Raw genomic sequence first — 18,179 nt, 5'->3', positions numbered from 1 at the left:
CCCAAACTTCAGAGGCATAGAAATCACCTAATGCAGGAAATACCTAGGAGCAAGTTTCATTTAAAATGCAGATTCCTGGGCTCATTGCCAAAGATTCTGATTTAGTGGGTCTGAGTTGGGGACCAATGTTAACAAACTCCCTGGGAGATTCTGATGCAGATGGTCTGGGGACCACACTGTGAGACGTCCAGCAGAAACTTCAAGTTCAGTACAAGACTCTTCTGAGTGTCCCCTCCCCCCAATCTTTTCATCCTTCTTTTTCCCCTCCCTTCCTCATAGCCCACATTCCTAGCTCTCCTCCCGGTGCTGAGACCCCCACTGAGCATTTCAGGCCTCCTGGGCTCTGTTTCTGCTCTTTTCTGCACCTGGTGTGACCTTCCCTACCTTTCTTTGCTCTGCCCTATCTCCTCCAAGAGGCCTCATCACATTTCCCCTTCCTTAGCCTCCCATCCCACAAGGGCTCACCTTTGGGAGTCTGCTGAAGTGTCACCTCTTTATCAAACCTTCCCTAACCATAGGCAAGTTTCCGTGCTGCCTCTGTAAAATGAGGATGAAGAGCAAACGAGAATTCATACGCAAGGAGCATTGCAGGCACTCAATAAATAGTAGCTGGTATTTTTATACTGCTTAATCTTAGGCAGCTCAGTTCCTGTATTTCTAAAATGATAAGAGCACTTGTAGCAAGCACTGCATTAACGTATTTAATAACACACCTATTATTATCCCCATTTTACAGTTGAGGAAAAGAGGGATTAAGAAACTTGTCCAAGGTCACCCAGCTGGAAATTGGTCGTGCTTGGGACTGAACTGAGGCATCGGGTTCTCAGCTCCATCATCATGCGTTACTGACTTCCATTGTTAGGAGGCGCCAAACAGGTAACAAATGCCAGGACTCTGGCCTGGCACGTGGTAGGTGCTCAGTAAATGCTGGAGACCAAATCGAATTGAAAGGTTTCTACAACCAGGGAGAGGGGGGAAAATTACACAAAGGCTTTCATAATCATGATATCTCATGCTTTTTATTTGATAAGACGCAACATCTTAAGATCTCTAATGAAAATGGGATGTAAAAAAATAATTCAGAAAAAAACAATTCAGAATGGTGTTCCATTCAAAGCTTGGTGGGTTCAAAGCCTGACAATCTACTTCAATGGGGGTGACTGTGGGTTTTTAGCTTCAGAACTTGACAAGGGTGCAGAGATACTGCAGAAGGAGGAAGGTACAGGGTAGTTGACCTGGTCCCAACTCCCCTGCCTGCAGCTTCAGAATCTCTCTCTGTGACTCTATATTGTTGTCACCTCAAATGAGCAACTGGGAGAAATTCAATTTAAGGAGGACTCAGTAGAAGAAATCCCTGGGTGTTATTTTCCAATCAAGGTGCCACATAAAGTGGAGACTCCTCCTTCCTGACCCCAAATTCTCTTTCAACTCTGGTAATTAATCTCATCTGCCCTCCTTTGAGCTCCAGATAAAACTTAGGTAGACCCAGAAAGCCTTCCCTCTGAGCCTGGGGTCTTTCCACAGAGTCAGACAGCTTTCCACCTGAATTGCCTCAATGGGGGAATCCTGTGTGTGGGTCACGTTTCTTCCAACATGAATGAACCATGAAACTATTATGCTAAGTGAAATCTTCAGTCTTGTCCCCTTTCAAATAGCTGCCCAACTTTTGGTGGCTCAGAAGTCAAGAAGACAACAGGAAAAAGAACAATGAACAATTCTACTGATTGAACCAAAACATAAACTATCAGGATTAACCCAAATCACATGAAAAATTAAAAAAAAAAAAATACAATTCCAATTGGGTTCCAGGACACAAAAGATAACAAGAGTCACCACCAAATGAGCCTAGGTGGCTTTCCGGAAATGGACAACTCTTTGAAATGCTTGCCGAAACTCTTCGTTAAACACAGTATATATGACTGGATTAATGAGGGAATTTAAATAACCTAGCCAGGTGAAAAAGTCAAAAACGGCTGGGTGGAGCCAGCAGGAGTCCCTGCAGATGGGCAGGACCAGAGATGCAACAAAGAAGGGCAGCCAGCAGACGATAAATGCCCCCAGAATGATCCCCAAGGTTTTCGTGGCTTTCCTTTCTCGGGCAGCGGAAATCCTCTTGCGCTCCAGGGCACTGTCAGCAAGCTTGATTTTCACATGGCTGAAAAAGAGAGCGGAGCCGGCTGAGTGAGAGTGCCCCTCGTGAAGGCTGGGGTTGAGAGAGCAGAGCGAGGACCCCGCCGAGCTGGTGATGAGCTGCGCTGTGGTGAAGCGCTTCCCGTACAGTGATGGAGGATTCAGGATGCGGTTCCGGGCGGCCACGTAGATCCGGCCATAGAGGATGACGAGCAACACAGACGGGATGTAGAAAGCCCCACACGTGGAGTAGATGGTGTAGGAGATCTGAGAAGTGTTCACCAGGCAATCTGACATCTCTTCGTGAGCTTTGGCCTGCCGCCAGAAGAGTGGTGGGATGGAGATGCAGATGGAGATGGTCCAGACGATGGCGATCATGGCGGCCGCATGGCCTGCTGTCCGGCGTTTAGTGTACTCCAGGGCATCAGTGATGGCCCAGTACCTGTCCAGGGCAATGACACAGAGATGCAGGATGGAGGCCGTGCAGCACGTGATGTCAGAAGACAGCCAGATGTCACACAGGATTTGGCCAAAGCTCCAGGTGTGGGTGGTGGTGTATGCGATGCTGATGGGCATGACCAAGATAGAAACTAAGAGGTCAGTCATGGCCAGGGAGCCAATGAGATAGTTCGCGGGAGTGTGGAGCTTCCTGGTCAGGATGATAGTGGTAAGCACAAAGGCATTGGAAACGACTGTGGCCAATGTGATGATGGAAAGGACCACAATAAGACAAATCTTGAGGGCCTGCAGGGTCCCTGGACCCCAAGCTTTTGGAGTTTCTGTAGCATTCACAGATATGTTGGAGGCCTCCTGGAGAAGGCCTTCCACGGACTGGTTTGGCGGGGACATTCTACGTGGCTCTCTCTTCCCACAGACTTCCACACACACAGCTCCTTCTTTCACAGTTGTCTTGCCCACAGAGCAAGGTTGTCCTGGTGCCTCACACTGGCGGGGCCATTCGTCAGATCAGACCACAGTGACGAGACCTCAAGACTTGACTATTTAAAGAACATTGAAATGATGACCAGTCAAAGGTCTTTCCTAAACCAGCCAAATCCCAGGATGTCTCGCTGTTCTGGAACTTGGCCCAGCAAATGGTCAAGCCCACTGGACACAAGCTAAATTTGTTATACATTTATCAGGATAGCACACCAGGGTAGGCAACGGTCTGGACTTCTTGCCTTTGGCATTTGGGCTCCTTCCAAAGCTTGTGAGATAAACGTGTTTAAGGAGAAATTCCCCCATCCCATTCTGAGAAGATTGGGGATTTCTGTTGCCTCTGGGGAGGCTTTAACACTAGAGACAGAAAGAAATACCAGCTGATTCAGAGAGGAAGTCCAGTCCACAGATCAGTTTTCCCAGGTTCATCTTGACACACCATGCTGGACTTAACTTTGGTTCCTTTCCCACTGATCCTTTTGAGCCTAAACAGACAAAGCATTCCAGTTACCAAGACTTGAAGAACGCAGGAACTGGGAGAAGGCCAAACAAATGGATCGCTGTGGGTTCATTGAGAAGGGCACATGTTCAAAGCTCTGGGGTTTTAAAAAGTAAAAAAAAGAGTTAGGTCCTAGGAGGACAATTTAGACACTTGAGATTAATTATAAGATTAAACGGATACTGCTTAGTGCTGGCAGTGGTGCAGTGAAACTGGAATTCTCGGAAGTGTCTGGAGAATACTGGGAGGGCAATATGTCCCACCCCCACAATTCCCAGAGGGACAAAGTATCATAGGTGTTGGAAGCCTCACAGGCTTGTTACAAGTATTAATACATGAAATCAGCTCTGTACATTGTGAATCAGAAATCGTCCTTCTATTTATTCAGCAATGGAAATCAAACAAAATAACTCTGGGCAAGGAAAAAATGGAGGGGGGGGGTCACCGGGAAAAACACCAAATTGTTATCATGTATTTCTCTAGGAATTGGTCAGGGGTTTGACCTTTCTTCTGTTCATAGGAAATTTCCAAATTTCCTAGAGTGAGCATGATGAGTCTTAAAACCAAAACCAAGAAAAAAGCAAAAACCCCCACCTTTTTGTTAAGCAAAGAAATTAAAACCCAGAGCATTTTTTTTTTTTTATGGTGCAAGTTCAAATAATTCAGAAAATACATTTGGCTTTACAACTGGAAACTGGAAATTTAGTCATAAGAAAATCGTGAAGACTCATTTTCTTTTCTCCTCTGGTCTTGAATCTGGGTTTCAGTATATGGGACATGGCAAGCCCTGGGGTTCTTGGGACATGGGGACCTTGGCACTGCTGATCAGTGAGGCAAACCAGAGGGCAGTCAGAGCAGGACCATCCCTGGCATGACTCCAACTGACGTCCATGGGGCCTGGGAGTCAGCCCCTGGGTGTGTGGGGTTGGCAAGAAGAATGCCAAGACCACCCTACGCCATCCACACCCCCGATGAATCTCCCCCTGCCCTGCGTGGAATGCTACAACGCCACCAGGAATCCCTCTAATGCATGCATTTCTTCCAAGTCAACTTAGCAAACAGTTTCTGCCCGGGGAGCACACAGCCCTGAGCAGACATGTCGCTTTCAAGGACCCTGGGATGGAGAAGGCAAGGCAGCATGCATATATACACATACTTTTAAAATGTGATCATTATAATTACGTACAAATTTGTTCTGCAGTTTGTTTTTCCACTTAATAAGTTGTGAACAGCGTTCCATCAGTCACTCTCACAACATCGTTCTTAAGGGCTGCATATTGGTCCATTGGTTGGCAACTTAAGGAGAAGCATTTCAACAGTCAAAGTCAGGAGGGATGACAATCCTCATGGCTGGAAAGGCTCAGAGCAAAGGCTCGGAGGTCAGACAATGCAAGGTCTGGTCAGAGGATGGCAGAGAGCTCAGCTGGCTGGAGTGCAGAGAGCAGAGACACGGTAGGAGATCAGGCCCAGGAAGTGGCTGGCGCTAGGGGTGGGGAGCAGCAGAGCACCGAGATCACTGGGGCAATCCAGCCTCTAATCCCTGTTCTTCCTGTGTGACCCTGGGCAAGCTCCTTACCCTTTCTGAATCTCAGATTTCTTCCCCACTGGCCACCCCACTTGCCTTCCAGGGCTGCTAGGGAGCTTCCATGCCCCCCAGCAAGTCCAGCCTTAGCAACCCAGTAAGATGCTGAGAAGTATCTAGAATCATTATCATCCTACACCCATCCCCACAGCTCTGCTAAGGGCTTTGGGGGGAAGGTTCAGTCTGTGTGTTGAGGAATTGATTTTTAAACATTAAGGAGCTAAACTAGCAATGTGGCAGTTTCCCTCCTACCGCCACAAATTGTGGGTGCTTCATCTTTAAAAAATACCTACTAGAGGAGGGAAAAAGAGCCTTAATTGAAGAAAACCAACCTTTAGCCACCTGCTCCAAAATATTCCCAAAGTTTGAAGGCTATTATTAGAATCTCTTTCATAGGGCTCTAGGTATGTTCCAGGCACTGAGTTAGCCCTGGGGCTAAGAGTCACCTGACCTGTGAAGTGGGCAACATGGCCCCCTACTTACAAATGAGCCAATCAGTGCTCAGAGAGGTGATGTCACCTGCCCAAGGTCACCCAGGTGGAAGTGGAAAAACCAGGTCCAGAGCCAACTCTCGAAATTTCCATTCTTCTCCACACTACCTCGATTCAGGAAGAAAAGCCTGAGGCACATGTACCTTCAGGAGTGAAGCCAGTTTGGGATCTCGTGGTGATGTGAAAATATGAGCCCTCCTGCCCCACCCCAAAAGCCTCTGGCTAAAGATTCTTCCCATTTTGGTTCACACGGAAAATGTGAAGTTGGGTTAGACTGTTTGGAATTTTCTTCTTTCCAGACAGTCTGGGTGAGTGGGGCGCCGTCATTTGTCACGGAAGGCTGGTGTGCTTGCCCCACAAACCCATGCGGTCACTCCTTGGGTTCCAGGCATTCCGATGACCTCATTCCAGTGAAAGGCGTGGGCTCAGAAAGGCCTGAGAGGCTGGTGTGGGTGACATCTTGGGAAGAAGGACAGGACAGATTGCCTCGGTCAGGAATGTGGGGTTGTAGCTTTGCAGGAAGCTACACAACTCTGAAGCCACCGCCCTCCTCTCCTGCCTGCTGTCGTTTCTCATCCTGAACAAAGGTGGGGGAACTTCCCAGAATCCAGCTACCTTTGGAGGTACAGACTATGGCTCTATAATCAACTACCTCTTTCACATCATGCTCCAAATAATGAAATAAGAATGTAAATGAAAACAACGAGAGACCATTCTCACCCAGCAGATAGGTAAACGTTTTAAATCTGATTATGTCATGTCATTTGGTAAGGAGAAGGGTTTCCATAGTGAAAGTTGGGAAGGATGGTAATTCTGGCCGCTGGAAAGTCAAGAGCAGGAATGGTCAGCAGGAACTGTCACCTACCTGTAGGAGAGCATAGACTGGAGGAACCTTCCTAACAATTTGGTTTGTTGTAAAGCTAGAGATGTAATGACTACGTTGTGCTCCAATAATGTCACTCCCACGTGTGCGTGACAGAGACACTCTTGGATGAGCGTGACAGAGACACCCCAGCAGACAGCAGCAAGAACGGTCATGGCAGCACTATCAGAGCAAACAACGAGAAACCACCCAGACGCCCATCACCAGGAGAATGGTACAGTGTGTCACAGTCCCACGAGGAGGTGCTACCGAGAAGCAAAACTGAGTGAGCCCACGCTGCACGCATTCTCACCAACATACCACCGAATGCCAAAGTCGAAAACATGCAAGACGAGACAAACTGTTTAGGGATATAAATATGTGGCAAAGCCATAAGGAAAAGCAAAGAAACATTAAATATAAAATTACACCTGGAGAGGAAAGGGTGTGGGAATGTAATTGTGGAGGGGTTTGAAAGGTATCAATGATACTCTATTTTCTAAGGTGGTGGTGCGTACGTGGATGTTTATTATTCTTCAGTCTGCATGTGATATAGACTATCTACACTCTTTTGTGGAGTGTGACAATTTGTCGATACCTTTTGGTACATTAATATCTATTTGATACCATTTGAGTCCCAAAGATCTGGGTTCTAGTCCCAGCTCTGCCACTGACCAGCAGGGTAGCCAAGGGCAAGTCACAACTTCTGTCTGACCATCAGTTTCTTTCTTGGTAAAACAGGAACATAACCATGGCTGCATTGCCCCCAAAGGAATGTTTACTATTCCAAGAAGGTCACGTATGTGATGTGCTGGAAATGGCAGAGTCCTGAACAAATGTAATGGCGGTAACAAGTATGGAAGGCAGCAGCCAAAAGCATGCATTTGAAGTCAGGCGGGCTCAGGTCCCAGTCTCCACTGCTCCACTTTCTCATCGTGGCCAATGCACAAGTTACTCAAGCGCTCCTGGCACGCACAGCCTCCGCGATGCAGATGCTGAGCCATCCCTCATAGGAGTTTGGGGAGAACTGGTAAAATCATGCATCCAAAGGCCCAATGCAGTAAATGCTGACTTCTCTGGTTTCTCTATAATATGTCCAACCACATTCAGATCTCCAGGCAACCACACCAGAAACAAGGCAGCACTGTCAGCCGTACCCTGGAGCTTCTCGCCTGTCCTGTGAGCCATCACAGCAGCAGCATGGACTTTCCTTAGCCTCTCCCCAGCCCAGCAGCTTCTCCCCTGGAGTCCAGATCACACCATGCAGCCCCCAGGTACAGAATCTCTGCAGAAAGATGGGAGGGAAAACAGGCAGAGAGACCTGGGTCCCAATCTCAACTTGTTCCACAGACCACCTCTGACCACAGCTGATAGGACCAGGGTAGACATGTGACCCAAAATGAGCTGGGCAGATTTTCTATTGGGAATTTAGAATGGAGACTGTGAGCTGCTGGGCAGATAGATGATGGAGGGGGAAGCAACCTGAAAACTAAGGGTTCTGAGGCTGGAGTTAGGTCACAGCCATGACAAAAGCAAGCGCAAGTGTTGTGGCGGGGGAGGGGGTCCCAGAAAAGCCATAAATAAACAAAGAAAACAGATCTGCAAAGAGAGGCAGGAGAATGGTGCAGACAGAGAAAGGAGCAGAGTGAGAGGGGAACCACCTGCCCTAGGACAGGAGGATGGAGTCTTCCAGGCCCAGTGATACTCCTTCCTATCCTCGGATGTCCATGAGTGACCTCTGTACCCAGGGAACTGCTCTTGTACCAATGCGTACTTTTCCTAGTTGAGCCAATTCAAATGGACACAACAGGCCCTGAGAAATAGTAATAAGACAGAAGTTTTCCAGTTCCCTCCCACCAAGTAATCCCTCCTGTGGATTGAGGCAGGTCACTTCACCTCCCGGGCTCTCCTTCCTCACCTATAAATTGGGGTAACAGCCCCTTTTCCCCAGAACTAGGATGTGGCTTCAGTGGAGGAGGGAAAACATGCAGCACAGGGCTACACCACGGCCGGTGTCCTTTCCATGACTCTTAACTAAGGCTTCACACCCAGGGAGATCAATCACCTCTCCTTCCCGAAGGATCTTGATTTTAACTAAGTGAGTCATAAAACTTTGCCAGAAACAAAGAGGATGATGGGTTCAATGTATGCTCAGAAGCCAGCCTCATCCTTTTGAAAGAAAAAAAGCCAACACTCTGGAATAAAGATTTGCGGCAGTAGAATAATCCCCACAGAGGAATTCGTGTCTGTCCGTTCTTTCTCTGGAAGCTGCGTGGTACGGGTGAGTGAGCCCAGATGGGGACATGATTCTCCCCACATCTGAAGCGTGCTTTCTGTTGTACAAAGCGCGTCCACAGCTGTGACTGCGTCTGTCCCCTGCACAGGGCCTCCACAGCCTCCATTTTCTCCTCTGCAAAGTCAGGGTATCCAGTCTACCTCCTAGGGGTGAACTGAAGGTGAAATAAAATAACAATATGTGGGGAAAACTCTGAAAAGTTTTAACATGGGGGGGCTGTGTGTGAGTCTATCTGTCCATCTGTCTATCTATATCTGAGTGCAAGTTTTGATGCCTAATCGGTATCCTGAGCGAGTCCGTCTTTCACCTCAGTTTTTCTAATTATAAAATCTGGAAAATGTAGAAAATGAGAAGCAGCCACACCTCTGACCCCAAACTTCCACGCCCAGCTATAGAACCAATAAAAACACATATGTATGTAGGTCCACCAAAAGACTTGTGCAAGAAGTCTTAACAACACTATTCAACGACCCCAAACTGAAAACTACTCCAACAGACATCAACAGAATGGATAGATAAATCATGGCATATGCATACAATAGAATAGTACACCTCAGTGAGAGTGAACCCCAGCTCCCCACTACACACAAGCATGTGGATGAATGTCACAGACATAAAGTTGAGCAGAAGCAGCTCAACACGATGTGTGATTCAACCTTCATAAAGTTCAGGAATAGGCAAAACTGGCCTGCACTGATGGAAGTCACGCTAGTGTGTTGCCCTTGAGGGGAGGAATGCAGTGACGGGGAAGACGCATGTGGGGGGGTGCTCCTGGGTACAAGTCATGTCCTGTTTCTTGAGCTGGGTGTGTTCACTTCGTGGCAATGCATCAGGCTGTACACTTGTGTTTTGGGCACTTTTGTTTTGATAAAAGGTTTACCGAAAAAAGTCATGGTTAAGTGCCTAAGTGTCTAAGAAACTTAGGTCCCAGTTCTGCTCGTCCAAGGGAGACCCTGGCTTTTCATTTTAACCTCTTTGAGCTCAGTTTCTTTATGTGGAAAAGGGGGACAACGACACTACCAACCTCCAACTGCTGTTAGGTTGAGTGAGCTAAATAGACAGCATCAGTCATATACAGTCAATGCTCCACAAATTCTAGTTGGTTCTAATTAACAGTCCCTCCCTGGTAAACCTGATTTAGAAGAAACTTTTAAAATGATGTCATCCAATCTAATCAGCTGAGATTACTGATGCCCAGAGAAATGGGTGACTTGCCCAAGACCACATAGCAAAGTTCGGAATCCCTTCCAGCTCAGCTCAGTGCTTTTGCCACTCCATGTTGCCTCCACCTTCCCCTACCAAAAAAAGGACTGTATTTATTTGGCCCTCAGTTCTGGGTTCAGCGTGGACTAGCCATGGCCAGCAGAATGAGGCCATGCTTGTGGGAAAGTGGGCAAAGGGTTTTTAAACCCTCACCATCTGCCCCAGTACTACTCTTTGAGGCCGAGTTAGTATCCCCATTTTACAGATGAAGAAACTGAGGTCCAAAGAGGTAAAATGATTAGCCCAAGGCCACATAGGTAATATGTGGCACAGTTGGGAATAAGAGCCAGTGCTGAGAAACTCTAGAATAGCCACTTCTGGCCACCTGTGGTCATTGAAGACTTGAAATGTGGCCACTGAGACGGGTTTCAAAAGGCTTAGCTCAAAAAAGGAATGTAAAACATCTGATTAATCATTTTCATGTCAGTTATATGACAATATTTAGGGTATTTGAGTAAATAAAATATAGAATTGAAATTAATTTCCTTGCTTTCTTTGTTTAACATGGCTACCTCTAAATTTTTTAATCTAAAATTATTTGTGGCTTGCATTATATTTCCCTTGGATTGGATAGCGCTGCTCTAGAACCAGTGGTTTTCAACAAGGGTGACATCGCCCCCTAGGGGTCATTTTGGGATTTTGTCATCAGGGAACTCAATGCAACCCAGGGGAAGGAGTTGGGACAGTATGGGGGTTGCTATGTGGACAGAGGCTGGAATAGTAATAATTGTAAAGTAATGGCCAACATTAGGAAGAGCTTACTATGTGTCGGGCACTATTTTAAGAGCTTTTCTTGTATCAACTCATTTAAGTCTGATCATGACCCTGTGAAGTCAGTATTATTATTATTATTATTACTACTACTACTACTACTACTACTACTACTACTACTGCTCCCATTTCCCAGGGGAGGGGGTTGAGGCTCATAGAAACGGCTTGCCTAAGGTCCCAGAGCCAGGACACTGTAGATCTAGGACTGGATCCTGGGCTGGCTCAACTCCACGCTCCATCACTCATCAAAGGTGCTGAGTAAAGTCAGTTCCACTCCCTTCTTCATTCCACAAATATTTACCCCACACATGACTGCACACATTCGAAAAACCTTTGCTGGGTTCCATGTTTCATGCCAGGCTCCACCACTCCCATCTGAAAGGGCCTCTCTCTGCTGACGGAGGAGGCACACACAATCTTTATTCAGAACTCAGCACAGCCCAAAGAGAAGACGGGAATGTAGTGATTGCGATGCTTCTCACACTTGAATGAGCAGAAGCATTACTGAGGAGCCTCATGGAAAATGCAGGTCCTGATTCTGTGGGTCTGGAGCAGGACCTGAGAGTCTGCATTTCTGACAAGCTCGCATGGACCACACTGAGTTGTGCAAGGGATAATAGTCATGTCAGCCCTAGGCCTGAAGAAGGATCTCAGAGTGTCAGAGTGGGAAGGACTCTTAGGAATCATCTAGCCCAATGCCCTCATGGTGCTGACAGGGAGAGGCCCAGCGAGGGTAAGACACATGCCCAAGGTCACACAGTGAGCTACAGGCAGAGACCAAGTTTTCAGACTCTCATCAGTGCTCCTTCCACTGCCTCCAGTTTGCAGCAGGAACTTGAGACAAAGGACAGAAGTATCCAGAGGCTTTCATGCCTGTTTCACACCATGAGCTTTTGAGAATTTTCAAATCCACCCCCCATACACACACACATATACACACACCTCCCATCTGAGTTTCTGCACTAGGGACATAATCCTGGGAACAGACTTTCAGGGCAGACCACATTTTGCAAGAAGCCTTAGGACTGCATCTCGTGGCCTTGGAGCTCAACCTGCTCTTTCCCACCAGATGTTGCACATCTGGGTCCCCAGAGAGCACTTGAGCTGATGAATAAAACCATTTCCAGGACAGAGGAGAGGCTGTCTTCTCCAGACTGGATAAACAAGGCACTAATAACAAGAATTCATTTCCTAGAAATTAAACACCGAATTTGTAAGTGTTTACAGGGTCCACACCCACTATTTACCATCTGCTTTCCCTACTAGAAAGCACAAATACAGCCGTGATTAGATGCACGAGCTTTGAAGTCAGCTAGAGACTGAATTTGCTTCCCAGCTCTGCCATTTACTAGCTCGATGATCTTGGGCAAGTTTCTCAACCTCTCTGAGCCTATTTCCTCACCTATTCCACAGCTTATTTGCTTAAAGCCTACCACACATTGGCATGAGCAACACAGATGTGGGAGGCCCTGGGGAAACAAAACCCTGCTGTAACCTGGGACCACAGATGCGATTGAGGATGACACAGAAATGTGAAGGGAGCCTTGGGAAAGTAAGAGGGACAGGTAACCCCGTCCATGCAACCCTGAGAATCCCGTCTGAAAGTGGCTTTGAAGCTGAGCACTAGGGGACAAACAGGATCAGCAGGTGAAGAGGAGTTGGGGCCAATGACCTACTCCACAGGACGGGAGCTTGGAGAACCCTTCCCTCCATGTGCTCCAAATCTTTTTCCTTCTTTTCCTAATGCTTACCTATCCAGAGTTTGCGCAGTCCAGCCCTTTCCTCCCATCCTCCTGTTCACCTACACTCAGCAAGAGAGTCCATCTCCAGCTTGGTTGAGACCTCCTCCTGCAAAAACACTGTGGCTCTCTCACTCCTCTGAGCCTTTGCACAGACTCTTCCCTCTACGTGGAATGTCCTTTCTCTTGTTTCCTCCAACCTTCTTGAGGTTCCTCTGGGCCCTAGGAATGGGTAGCGATCACTCCCTCCTCCCCACCCTACTGCTTTCTTTATCACACATGACCCTGGCCTCCCCTGACTAAGCTCGCTTGCTGACTGCCTCTCTCCCTGTTGGACTTGAGTTCCAGAAGGGAGAGGGGATGTGTGGTGTGTGCCTGAAGCCCAGTGCTCTCTGTGTAGGGCATCCTTCCCCCTCATCTACCCGTTCAACTTCAGTTTCACCCTCAAGGCGACTGTCTGCTCTAGGCTGAAACATGCCCACTCCTCCACCATGTGGCGCCAGCCTTTTTCCTCCTGTCCAACCAGTGCCTCGTGTTTGTAATTTACATGCACGTCTCTCATCATCCTGCAGCCCAATGCTATGCGGCTCTGTCCCTGCAAGACAGTATATTCCCAGAGCAGAGATCTGGTTGTGTTCATAGCTATATGTTTGGGGCTTACTAGTTACAGTGGTTTGGCAACAATTTACACTAAGAATGAATGAAAGCAGAACACAGGCGGTTTTACCTTGCACACCTTTCTCTGTACCTCTGGCCCCAAATGTCCTTTGGTGATCCCTCCTGGATGTCCCACTTCAATTAAGCCACCATCTTCTACATCCACACTAGTCCCTCCTGTTTCCTCCTTGGTAGGCATTGTCCTGTTCTTACTACCCATCCCCAACACTCACAATCCTCCCTCCCTCCCTCTCTTACCCAGCGTTGAATCATTACTTCCCTTTAATGAATGAGGAGGCTCAGAAAGGTAATGCAATTGGCTCAAGGTCACACAGCAAGTAGGTGGCCATGTCCAGCGCCTTGCTTTGAATAGCCCAGACTCCCTATTCCCTCCCTAGCCTGACCTCTCACTCCCCTCCAGGTTCTGTCTCCTTTCCTCTGACTTCTGTATATACACTTGGGGCATTTGTGTCTTGATTCAGGCTAACAGATTGCCCTCTGCCTGGGAAGAGCAATCTTTTCCATTCCCCTTCATACATATCTATTATAATCTGCTCGCTGTTCTCTGAGGCCCTTCTCAAAAGCCACTTCCTCCAGGAAGCCTTCCCTGGTCAAGCAGATGCAAAATCTTCCTCCTTTAAACTCTCTCCCGACTCCAGGTTTGTTTGTGCCTCTTACTGCATGTGGTTGGAACCTCCTTGAGGAGCTACCCACCCCACCTCACTCCCTACTCCTGTGCCCGGAGCACAGTAGGCTGCAATCAATATAGCGTAACTCTAGGGCTTAAGTGAGCCCTGGAGAAATAACTGTATTTCCTCTCTCCTGTTTGGAACTCTCCAATGGCTCCCATAGTCGAATAAAATCCAAAATCTCACCATGGCCTCCAGGGTCTTAGCTGTCCCTCCCCCCAACCAGTCACTTCTCAGACCTCATCTCTTACCAGCTGCTCCCCTTAAATATCACCTCTTAGGCAAAGCTCTAACCAGCCAACATAAAGTACCTCTCATCCTCTATCATATCACCCTGTTTTGTGCTCAGTTTAGCACTTTTATGATATTTTCTGCTTGTTTGTTTATTGCTTGTCTCCCTGCCCCCAACACTCACCTCTGTCCAGCTCATCGCTGTATCCCCAGGGCCAGTGCCTGGCTGAGAATAAACACAGATGAGTCCACAGCCTGAGGCGAGTTCTGGGCTGGAGACATACATTTATGAGGTCAGATGCACTGAAGTAGTAACTCAAGCCCATGGGGTGCATGACAATACCCAGGGTGAGTGTCTACTAGCAGAAGAGAGGAGAGCAGAGGAGCTAATGTTTATAGAAAAGAGGATAAATCTGCAATAACCACAGAGCCGCAGGAGGCAAACTCCAACCGTGTTGAGTTGCAGGAGCCACAGGAAAGTGTTTCCAGAGGAAAGGAGTGGTCAGCAGTGTCAGCTGCTGCTGAGAAAGTTAAAGACTGAACAGTGTCTGCTGAATTCAGCTTCCTGGAAAACATTGGTCACCTGGGCAGACCCCTGTCCCTCTTTGGGTCTCAGACAGGAGCCATCGGTGCAATGAGAAGGACTTCTCAGGTTCTGGGAACTCTCAGCTCTGAGAAGCTGTATCTCTGCACATATTCACTTCACTGTCACCAAAAAGAACAGTCATCCATCTGTGGCCTCCGAGAGAAGGGACAACACCGTGTACTCACCCTCACTCTTCATCCGTCAGGTAACTGACAAACTCTGAGGAAGCACCTCTGTGTTTCTGGCCCTGTAGTAGGCACCAGGGAGAGGAGAGGAGGCCCTAGGCCCTACCAGTTATGTCCAGCTGGCCAGCCCCCTCCCTTCTATGCTACCCCCTAGGTCCTGACTTCCAGGATGCCTCCATGACAAAGACCACCCATTTCTCTCCACCAGTTGGATAGGACCAAAGGCTGGAGAAGGTCCAGCTGTCTAAGTGGCCTTGCTTGCTGCTGTCAGTAAAGGGGCCCTCGATGTCCTGGGGAGGAAGGCTGAGACCCTGGCCAGTGGCTGTGCGGTCGAGGGGAGAGCACCGACCTACAACGTGTGCTCGTTTAGAAAACAGAGGAGGCCGAGTCCAAGGAAGAGATTGAGAGGTTGCTCCTTCTAACCAGAGCAGTGATGGCCACTAATGACCGAGCTGCTGTTCCCGGCCAGGTACTCTGCTGAACAATGACCCGACTTGATTTGCACAGCAAGCCTGTGAGGCACGCATTCTTATCTCCATTTCACATGGGAGAAAACCAAGGCTCAGAGAGGTTAAGGGCTTTCCCAAGGTCACGTAGCCAGTAAATAGTCAAGCCTCCTTTCCTAATACAGCCAGTCTGATTGACAGCCCCTCCTCCTAATACTTAAACTTTCCCAGAGCTGGAGAGGCAGGGGACTTTAGTCTTATATTCTCTTACACGCAGGGTAACCTTGGGCGAGATTTATTACCACTCTCCCAATAAAACATATTTCTTAGTGCCCTTCCAATTCTGACATTACATGATCAGCTAGGATTTGTACAGAATTTTATAGTTTATAACAAGGCATCATTCAGCATCTAATTCCCACGGATCTTGCAGGGTGGGAGAAGAATCCCCTCCACTTGATAGATGTACAAACTTAGGTTCGAAAAGATGCAGTCACCTGCCCAAGGTCACAAAGCCAGTCACGGTCTGCCGGGCTTCGGATCTGGAAGTGCAGAGATTCCACACTGGACTCTACTTCAACTCCCCTCCAGAAAGGGGCGGCCCCGCGCTGCGCCGCATACCTACCTGGCCGGCAGGGGGCAGCGCGCGGCTTCCCTCGGCCGCCTGGGACCACGAGGGGGCGTCGCAGCCCCCGGCCGTGGGCGAGAGGTGAGCCTCCCGCCCCACCAGGTCTCGCTCGGGCGTGGGGCACCACCAACGCGCGCCCTGGCTCCCGCAGCCGCCTCCCGACGCTGTTTCGGCCCACGCTCCATCCTGGGTCTCCGGACGGCGCCCCCAGACGCTCCCCTCGGACTGGGCTGGTCCTCTGGGACCCTCTCCCCCGCGCACGCCTCCCGTCTGAAGACGCCGAGAAATGGGACGCCCGGGTCACCGAGGCCCGAGCCCGAGCGCACCCTCCCTTCCCCAGCTCCTTCGGGGCCGGACTGCAAGCCTCACGAGGCCCCGGCGCGCCCCTCCCCGGGTGGCACTAGCCTCCGAGCGCTTACCCGCTCCGGCCACGCAGGTGCAAGCCCCCGGCTCATCCTTCCGGATCCTGCTTCCTCGCACCGCGTCTCGTCTCACCTCCGGCGGCCGCCTCATCTCCGCCGCGCCCCCAGCCGAGCTCCGGGCGCCGCCCGCCCGCCGGCTGCCCCGGGGCCCTCCCCTGGCCCGCGCCCTAGCGCTCCCGCACTCCCTCCGCCCCTTCCCGCGCCCGCTGCTCCTCCTCGCTCCCCTCCCCCAGCGCCTCCCCCGCCAGGCTCCCTCCCCACTCGGCCCCCCGCCAGTCTGGAGTGAGGTTCGGCCCCTTCCAGTCCTGCGGGAGCTCCAAATCCCCACCTGAGCCCTCGCCACCGCCACAACCCCAGGGCTCCCGGGTCCCCATGGGTAGGAGAGCAGGTGGACTGGGTCGGAGTACGGGGTGGTGAGAGGTGGGCATGCCCAGACCCTTCGTGAAAGCCTAGGTTCTCCCTGTCCCGGGTTCATCCCTAGTTGGGTTTCTTCATTTAATAAATATTTATAGGTCTACTGGGTGCCAGGCATGTTCTAGGAACCAAATATGTGGACCCAAAGGAGCTTACATAAATGTAATTAGTAAAACTATGAAGTGTTGATAGAGGAAAATAAAGCAGAGAAAGAAGAGAGTGAGGTGGAGGCTTTGAACAGGGAGGTCTGCAGAGGCCTCACTGAGCAAGTGCCATCTGAGCAAAGACAGGTGAGGGAGTAGGCCCTGCAGAAATGTGGGGGAACAGCTTCCAAGTGTGGACCTACCAGCAAAGACCCTGAGGGAACAGTGACCAATGGGTTCTGGGGCTGAGTGAATGGCAGGAGTTGAGGTCTGAGAGGCAGGGAAAAGGGCAGGTCCCTTATTCAAACAGCAGACGTGGGGGGAGACAACCCCCAGATTCCAGCAGGTGTTGGCGGTGCTGGGATGAATCTACCTGGTTCCAGAGAACCAGGGTTGAGAGAAGACTGAGCACAAAGAGGAACAACGGGAAACATCCACGAAAGAGGCTAGGCACAGCCCTGGGCACGTCCTACATCCAGGGTTCACCAGGCTCAGGTGGAGCTGGCCTTCTCTGTCCTTCCAGGTTTGCTGTCTACTTGTTCTTCGTGATTTGGAAGCCTTGTTAATAGGTGCATCTGCCATTAGGATTATGCCTTCTTGATGAATTGACCCTTTTATCATTGTGAAGTGAGCCTGTCCTGGCAAGAGTTCTTGTCATGAAGTCTCACGTTAGTTGGATGTAGGAGCGGCCCTCAGCACCCCCCTGCTGCTGCTTTATTTGCAGCCCACACAGCTGTTTGCCACCTGGCACACCAAAAACTCAGCCAGCTCCTCCTGACTTTCTTTTTAGTGGCCTTCTGCTCCACAAATCCCCTACTCACCTGGCCTTCCCCCCCCTTCTCCACATCTCGGCCTCCTGGTTTACCAGTTGATGATTGGCCTGGAGCCTTCATCTCTGTCAATCTCTCTCTTTTTTGGGAGGCTGTGATCAATGGTCATTAATAATGCAAAAGTTCTTTTTGTGTTAGTGCAAATCCCAGGCAAATCAATCATTGGCAAGTAGACAGACATTATCGGCAGCCGCACCTCAGCTTTCTCCACTCTACTCAGGCCCTGGGCTCTCTTCCCAAATAGGAACGAGGAATGATTGAGCAATGGCAAATGCAGGCATTGCCCGAAATAGATACTGCTGCTGATGCCCCAAGGTGAACAGTCCTAGAGAAGGAAGGGGTCCTGTTTACATAGCCCAAAGAGAAAGAGCAAACC

General features: G+C 49.4%; 1 protein-coding gene across 3 annotated transcripts; it reads right to left on the bottom strand.

Annotated features, from left to right (window-relative positions):
- Positions 1 to 1,005: 1,005 nt before the first annotated feature.
- On the bottom strand, positions 1,006 to 16,541 carry HTR1D (5-hydroxytryptamine receptor 1D). 3 transcript variants are annotated; one of them, XM_081055556.1, is made up of 2 exons: positions 16,414 to 16,541; positions 1,006 to 3,665 (listed from the first exon to the last, which is right to left on the bottom strand). In XM_081055556.1, exon 2 carries the CDS (start codon positions 2,977 to 2,979, stop codon positions 1,846 to 1,848), a length of 1,134 nt encoding a protein of 377 aa, XP_080911682.1. In that variant the 5' UTR covers positions 2,980 to 3,665; positions 16,414 to 16,541; the 3' UTR covers positions 1,006 to 1,845. The 3 variants fall into 3 exon arrangements, with proteins under 3 accessions (XP_080911682.1, XP_080911680.1, XP_080911681.1); XM_081055554.1 differs by having other exon boundaries at positions 1,006 to 3,554; positions 16,414 to 16,537; XM_081055555.1 differs by lacking the exon at positions 16,414 to 16,541 and adding an exon at positions 7,661 to 7,783 and having other exon boundaries at positions 1,006 to 3,554.
- Positions 16,542 to 18,179: the final 1,638 nt, after the last annotated feature.

The sequence above is a fragment of the Rhinolophus hipposideros genome, assembly GCF_964194185.1.
Source record: "Rhinolophus hipposideros genome assembly, chromosome: 8".
In the NCBI taxonomy this organism is placed as follows: Eukaryota; Metazoa; Chordata; class Mammalia; order Chiroptera; family Rhinolophidae; genus Rhinolophus; species Rhinolophus hipposideros.
This window is presented reverse-complemented; position numbering and strand designations above follow the sequence as displayed.